The 8208-nt window shown below is 34.9% G+C and overlaps 2 protein-coding genes across 5 annotated transcripts in view; one reads left to right on the top strand and one right to left on the bottom strand.

Moving 5' to 3' along the window:
- Positions 1-2171, top strand: part of LOC109127389 (uncharacterized proline-rich protein) — a 6369-nt gene extending 4198 nt beyond the window's left edge. The window contains exon 2 of the mRNA XM_019232023.1: positions 1882-2171. Within this exon, the coding sequence (XP_019087568.1) occupies positions 1882-2171 (290 nt within the window). The remainder of the gene's footprint in view (positions 1-1881) is intronic.
- Positions 325-1678, bottom strand: LOC104724981 (probable secretory pathway GDP dissociation inhibitor 1). 4 transcript variants are annotated; one of them, XR_002034178.1, is made up of 4 exons: positions 1437-1678; positions 1033-1095; positions 840-904; positions 325-590 (listed from the first exon to the last, which is right to left on the bottom strand). XR_002034178.1 is itself a non-coding variant. In XM_010443562.2 (3 exons), exons 1-3 carry the CDS (start codon positions 1590-1592, stop codon positions 552-554), a joined length of 258 nt encoding a protein of 85 aa, XP_010441864.2. In that variant the 5' UTR covers positions 1593-1678; the 3' UTR covers positions 325-551. The 4 variants fall into 4 exon arrangements, 2 of the variants coding, with proteins under 2 accessions (XP_010441864.2, XP_010441863.1); XR_002034177.1 differs by having other exon boundaries at positions 325-555; XM_010443562.2 differs by lacking the exon at positions 840-904.

Raw genomic sequence — 8208 nt, 5'->3', positions numbered from 1 at the left:
CCCTAAACGAAAAATACTGAATTTGTAGTAAGTTAGATATGTATTTGCTGGTAAAGTGCTGATGGAGATCACTATAATTGCAAATTTTTGTATGGCCTAAGATGGGCTAAGAGAGTTAACTTATACTTATCTAGTTATCTTCATGATCTAAAAACAAATCATGTTGTTTTCATTTGCCTCCTTGGTATGCGCATGTTATAATAAAGTTTGAGGCAATTGAGTTGAGTTTATAAATGTGATCAAGCCAATTGGATATATGCACAATAAAGCTAATGGTGGTATGAATTGCATATAAGTGGTATGAAGCTATTCAAAGAGTCGATGAAGAACAAAATAATAATTTCATAAATTTCAAAACAAGACAATATCCCAAGTTGTTTTAATTTGTATTTATCCAAACATAAAGAATAGAGGTATACAGTAAGGCTATATAATTCACTGAAGATAACATAACACCATGTCGTTTCTTATTACAATATGATTACTAAAGACTAAACATAAACACCATGTCGTAGCTCTTTGTTCTGCTAGTGTTGAAGTTGGTTCTGAGCTCATCTACAACCAAAACGTGAAACTTTAAAAACAAGAACCTGCATTTCAAAAACCAAAACCAAAACCTGCAATTTAAACTAGAACCTGCAGTTTTTGAAAAACCAGAACCTGCATTTTGAAAACCAAAACCAGAACCTACAGTTTTTGAAAACCAAAACCAGAACCTGCATTTTAAACTAGAACCAACAGCCATAATAGCACCCTAGAGATTTGAGAACAACAAGATAAGTAGATATAGCTTGTAACCACTGATCATATAGAGGCAAATTCAATTTTATTTTACATACCTGTCCTAGCGGAATAATATATATCTTTAATCACAATCCTTAAACACACTTCACATGTGTATCATCTAAAAAGTAAAGAAAAGGAAGCAACAAGATGAAAGCAAAACTATGGTTTAGAAAGCAACAAGATGAACGCAAAAATAGGAACTTGTAACACTCAAGGAAGGGAAAAGACGTAATGGTTCTCTCTTACCCTGTCATATGTGTCCAACCATATGTTGTTTTCAGTCCCGTTATACCACAAAGGCACAAAGTGCTGCAGGGACACGAACAGAAACACAAAATGCATCAAAACATCAGATCATGAGGAAATAACCAAGAGGTCAATTCAAACATGAAACATCAGATCACATGACAACAACAGTCCTCTATTTTTGAAGTCATGATTACAGAGCAAACATTTCACTAATCAAATTCATCACATCTAATCCATACAAAAAATGAAAAATCGAGCTCAGTCCGTTCATCGTGGATCAAATAACATAGAAGATTTGAATCCGGATCAATACATTAATCCAAATAAATCAATCATGAATTCAGATAAAAAGGTTTTTTAAAACAAACGAGATACGAATCGAGAAGAAAGAGGATCGAGACCTTGACACTATCGACGGAAAGGAAACCACTGAGGATACACTCTTTGAGACTGGTGACGAGAACGATAACCTCGTACTCTTCATCCATGGCTGATTCTGAAAGGTTAGTAGAGCTGAAGAGAGAAAGAGATCGGATAGAGAATTTTTTTTCGGCCATCGCCGGCCATCAGAGAATTTTTTTTCTTGACGGCTAGGGCGAAGAGTTTTTGTTTTCGAGAGAAAGAAGAATGTTTGTTTTTTTTCTCCCAAAAATAATTTTTAATGGCACTTATATAAATACAAGATTATAAAAGTGGTTTAAGGTCTTTTGGCGACAAATTATTACTACTCTAAAGAAAACAGATAATAGTCTAGTAATAAACCACGATTTATGCACTAGTATAGTAATTCTTTCTTTTTTTTTATCACGAATTTAAATTAGTTAAACTTTTATAAATTGTAAATAGGGTTGAAAAGGAAGCTGCTGGCAGCACGACGATCAAAGAGTAAACGAGGTCTTCAATACCATCCACCGACGCTGCTTGTGCCGCCGCCACCCCCACCACCACCCCGTAAGTTGGCTGCATCACGTCCACCCAGGAGATCGAGTGCACCACCACCTTCCTTGATGCAAAATGCACCACCACGGCACCACCGTCCCGGATGCCGGGCCCGGGTGCACCACCACCGCCCCAGATGCCACATACGCTATTACCACATCCTCCCTGGATATCAGATGCACCGCCACCATCCTTGATGCCAATAATGCACCACCACCTCCCCGGATGCCGAGTGCTGCACCACTGGCCCGGATGCAACATACGCTATTACCACTATTGCCGCATATGCCTCCTCCTTTGTCACATGCCTGATCGGTGCGGGTATGAAAACAATAGTAAAAACATATTTCAAAATATACAGTCAGTTTTAAGTTTTTTTCAACTATGTATATACAATGATAACTAGTTATACAGTAATAAGATGGATATAAAATAATTATAAAATAATATAGGTTTTTTAACAAGTAATATAACTTCGAAATTACACATTCATAATTCTAAACTCAAAGAATAAATATTGAGAATTTGTTACAAACCTAAACTTTTAGGATATTTTCGTTGAATTGTTTTTTTTTTAAATAATGTACTTTTGGAATTATATTTTTATTAATAAATTTTACTAAGTTAGATATTTTTGAAATTTTTATTTCTTATAAGAATACTAATATACTTGTTTTTATTAATTAAATCTTAACTGAAGTACCCTTTGTAAAAATAATTGTATCAGTTTTCTTTTTAATATATGATGCTTTTTTTTCATCTTTAAATATATGATGCCTGTATAGTTATAATTCAGTCTACATAACGAGGAAGGAAGCTGACGCTGGTGGTAGTCACATAACGAAGAAGGAAGCTAATGGGTATGATCAGATGGCTTCAGTTCTTCATTTATCAAAGAAATAATAGTACTGTTTTTATAAGAAAATGCGTCTGCTGATGATATGAATCTTGCATTATTCATCACCATATATATATTGTAATAATTGCTAAGTTACATCATAATCCCAATAGCTTTTAAATGTTTGTTCCATGGATGTTGTAATTAAGTATCTAATATATAAGATATTGTGTTTTTTTTCTTTCTTTTGTCAAAGTGAGATATTGTGTTGCTCAATAGTTAATTATTAACTAACTAAAGTCCGAACTCAAAAGACTCTTGACACAAAAATTCCAACCTCTGAAGAGTTTGAGCAAAACCTTTAAAATATAAGATAGACAATAAGAAACAAGAGACAATGTCAATACAGTAGAATCTCTTTTAATTAATACTCATTCTAAATTAATAATTTTTTCCAATCCTAAGTTGAGCGGATGTAAAAAATGACTCATTTCAATAAAATAATAAGAGAATAATTATTTTGGAAATCCTATGTAAAAGTATAGTCTCATCAATATCATAAATTAATAATCAAATAAACTAAATATATATACATATATATCTAAACAAATCTAGTGAAATATGACTATTGTTGTTTGTCTATTCTTGAATTTATATTCTTGTTGGAACTCATCTCTAATCTTTTTCATTGTTGTCTTCTCAATCGAATCCAAAAATTGTGGAGAGTTTAGATGCGATAATTGTTTATTTAGTAACTGGTTATGTAACGCTCCGACCACCACCTCTTAGTGGGCTCCATGTCCAATCACAGTCCATGAGTCCACTTTTCTTAATGGGCCTCACGTCCTCTCACTAGGCCCGTGAGACCATCTATATTCGACGGTCGGTTTGCTACGTTCAAGAGGTTTTAAAGACTTGTTACCGTCCCTACAAATCACCACATGATCTTTCCCTGTGTTTTGTCCTCACTCGCACAGTTTCGACAGCCACTTCCCGGAAGGTCACCCATCTTGAGACTACTCCAGCATAAGCATGCTTAACTGTGGAGTCCTCTCGGGACCTTTGACCGAAAAACTAAGTGCACTTTGGTAACATAGGTGGTCAAATCAATTCTTTTAAACCTCTCTGCATGTCTTTGTAACCGGGGTGTCATAGGTTCTAAAGATATCGCAATATTTTCTTCGACTTCATCATTACCATAGAGGATAGTAGTAGCAATTTCTTCTAAACTTTAAACTTCTAATATTCATCATTTTTATCTACATAATTTAGTAAACAATTAAAATTCATCCTATTACGATAACCAATATTATAAATTAAGAAATTTTTTTAAAAATGTAAATGATAACAAAAGTATTTTATGTTGTAATAAAAAAATTTCAAAATTATGAAAATGAAAAAATCTCTTCGTATATTTATTTATTGATAAATTAATAATTATTAATATATCGATAAATTAAAACTTCTATAAATTAATAAAAGGTTTTGTATTTTGGTTTGACTTCAATCTTTTTGCCCCACGTGGATATATAAATAAATGACTACAACCCAAAAGAAAGATAGCAAAGTAAGAAATATAAGAGAGAGCAAGAGAAAGGGAGAGGGAGAGGGAGATGGGAACGAAGTGTTCTTCACAATGACGTCGTCATGTGGTGGTTTTGGTTCTGCTGCTTTTAGTCTTCCCTTGCCTATCGGCTCCTTTCTTAGTAACCGGTTAGTGTTTCATAGATGCAACGGCGGACTTGGGTAAAATGTTGAAATGAAGTTTTATTTTCTATAATTAAATTAATAATAAATATATTAAATATAAGGAGGATATTGATAAGCATACAGTAAAAATTTTATATATTAATAATGTTGTAACTATGATATTTTATTAATCTATAATAATATTAATTTATAGATAAATTAAGGAAGTATTTATTATTTTATATTGTAAATTGATAATTAATAATTTATAGATCTATTTTAAATTGTTTAAATTCTTAAAAATTATAAATGTAGACAATTTTAGCTAAATAAGGTTCGATTATTGGGGGTTATAAATTTTATAGTTTTATAACTGAATTTGTAATATTTAAAAAACATTATTGACAATAAGTTACAAATACTATATCGTATAAACAAATTCACTTATACACATGACATACATAAATTAAAATTTATAAATAATGATATCACTTATCATATTTTAATAGCTTATAAAATTATCACAATTAAAATGATGAATCTAGAAATTGAAAACTTTTACAAAATTTAGCTATTTTTATGACATGTTATAGAGCATTCTATATCATTATAGGTTGAAAATATAACATAGCAATTGGTTTACAGTGAAACAACCCGATCCGTTTTTTTAATAATAATAATATAACTAAATAGCCCATAATATTTAATTATAACCAACCAACAAAGTAACAACAAATCAACAAGCACAGCGGAAAACAAACCAAACCAACTCCAATTTAAAATAAATACTATATAAATTATAACCAATTAAAATAATCAACCTAACATGCTTCTAAACCAGGTTCCAACATAAATATCATAATCAATAATACAACTGAAACCCTAGATTATCCTCCTCCTCATAACCATGATTCTACACTACACATTCATTACCTGAACCACAAATACCAGAAATACTCAGTGGGGCGATCCTCCCATCTACGAGATATGCACACAAGAAAATCAAGAGTACAACCACAAATAAAACATAACAAACAACTCATTGAACATGTCACCTAATAACACATTCACCATACCTACATACCATCACACAAAACAAGTCATACAACCCAATCGCTCAGATAAGCTCATGGTCACACACTCACCTTAACAAAGCTGATTCTAGCAACAAATATAAGCAGGAGAGACTCTCCTCGTTTCTGAAACAGTCCAGAAACGTCCTACAACAAGTCACACAACAAAAAGCAATCTTGAAACAAACTGGACAAAAACATCAGAAAAAACACTCTCAAAGAAGAAGCCCTAAAATAAAAACCAGTCGTTAACTATCAAATCTTTGGGGTGAAAAGCTAGCCCGAGACGTCATGACGCTTCCCACAAAATCTTGTGCCGATCAAAAACTATACAAAACCACGATCTCAGTTACAATCCCAGATGGTCCTAACTCGCGTTTGACAAAACGTGTCTCACAAAACTGGCAATAACTGATCGAGTTTAAATCCAAATCTACTTCTGTAAAAAGAAGAATAAAGATGAAAGAATTTGGAATATGTATACCAAATTTTGTTACCTTTGATAACGATTTGATATGCTGACACTGTTTTCTTCCAAACCTTAACTATTATGGTCCTTCTCCTTGTCTCTAAGATAAAGTTTTGTTGATCTCTTTCTCCTTCTCCTTCAAACCAAATCGACCAAAAATCTCTCTCTCTCTCTCTATCTATCTCTCTCTCTCTCTCTCTCTCTCTCTCTCTCTCTCTAAGCCTCCAGTGTCGGCAATCCACAAAAAAGAGATGGAGGCGTCACTTTTAGAAAGATTACTAGGGCTTTTGATTTAATTTAATTAAATCAGGATTTAATTAAACCAAAATTAATTAAAATCCACTCCTTTGGTTTAATCAACACAACCCAAAATATAATCCCGGACACGGATGTTACAATTCTCCCCCACCAACCAGGATTCGTCCTTGAATCCCGCAACACCGTCCATCCGCTAAGGACCTTTGTGGAACCGTCACTACGGCCGCAAATCCTCCGACCAGACTGAACACCGTCAGCCAAGGTTTCTCCATGAAACTGTCACAATAGCCCGCACACCCTCATGACCCAACGGTCCACAAAACCCTGACCCCACTGGTCAGCACAACCCAAAATCCGAGATCACTCCCGACCTCCGAGGTCACTATGCTCTATGCTCATATCCACGTCCTCGACATTGTTTGCTCTCTCACTCATACATTCTCAGGTCACAACCTTCGAACTGCACCGCCTACACTCTCAGACCATCGTCCTCGAGCCATACCGTCTCACTCTTGGATCGTCACCCACGAGATCTCGGTACCAGGGGAACTACTCATCCCTTCCGGGGAACTAATCATCCCCTAGGAGAACTAATCATCTCCTCTGTCGCTCTAAGGGTCGCAACCCCTCAAGCCCGCAGTGCAGTAGGGGAATTAATCATCCCCTCAGGAGAACTAATCATCCCCTCAGGAGAACTAGTCATCTCCTCTGGAGAACTACTCATCTCCCCAGGAGAACTAATCATCTCCTCATGAGCAAAAAAGTCATAACGTCAATAAGCATCTCCCAACCGCAACTACCTCCTATCGTTTGCGTAAAACATTGCAATGTCCTATCAACCACACCACCATGACCACTCTTCAGGCCAACTCTAAAACATCCCAACCACTCTGGTGTTTACGCACACCCTTTTCAAAAAATAGACAAGTTCTAACTATTCATAGAACTTTCTTTTTTTTTTGTAACCACACTTTCCATAAATAGTTAAGCTCTAACTCACATAAAACTTTTCACTTTTAGAAAATTTCTATTTATGGAAACTTTCCATTTCAAGAATCGCATAATCCCTTAATTCATTCCACATCAAGATTCCATAAGGACAAATCATCTTATTAAATCCTCTCCAACAACATTGTCAGTAATTCCGCAATACGGTCATCTCGATCTGAGCAAAACCTGTTGCCACACTCACAACACTCGCTGGACCTCCAGCATCACCAGTAAGCACATCGGCCACACCCTCAGGCCCCCACCAGAACAACATGCGAATTACTAACTTGCTAAACAGTGGCACTCCAGCCACCCTAAGCGAAGTAAGTCTCCAGTTTAACTTCTCGGAAATCCATTTTGAACACATCCACTTTCATGAATCACCGCCAACGGTATTTTCCGACACCGGCGTGATCCACCACTTTCCAACAACTTTATAGCCAACTGCACTTCCCGCACAAAAGCTAAAAACACTACACAACTAACAGCATATAAAACAACTTACCGTGGAATCTCATTGAAGGCTCGAAGAGCATGATTCTAGGACTCCATGTTCACTCAAATTGACTAACTACTCATAATCAATTCTATCATACTACAACCATTCACAACAGTATGCACCAAGCAACAGGAAAATAATTCCACCAATTAAATTCCTTTAAACCACTCTACACCATCCATTAACCTGCCCTAGAACTGTAAGGGCAATGATACCAAACTAAAACAACCTGATCCGTTTTTTAATAAATAATAATATAACTAAATACTCTATAATATTTAATTATAACCAACCAACAAACCGACAAAAAATCAAGATGAACAGCGGAAGACATACCAAACCAACTCCAATTTAATATAAATAACATATCAATTATAACCAATTAAAACCATCAACCTAACATGTTTCTAAACCAGGT

The sequence above is a fragment of the Camelina sativa genome, chromosome 11 (assembly GCF_000633955.1).
Source record: "Camelina sativa cultivar DH55 chromosome 11, Cs, whole genome shotgun sequence".
In the NCBI taxonomy this organism is placed as follows: Eukaryota; Viridiplantae; Streptophyta; class Magnoliopsida; order Brassicales; family Brassicaceae; genus Camelina; species Camelina sativa.
The sequence above is the reverse complement of the archived record's forward strand: the minus strand, read 5'-3'. Positions and strand labels throughout refer to the sequence as shown.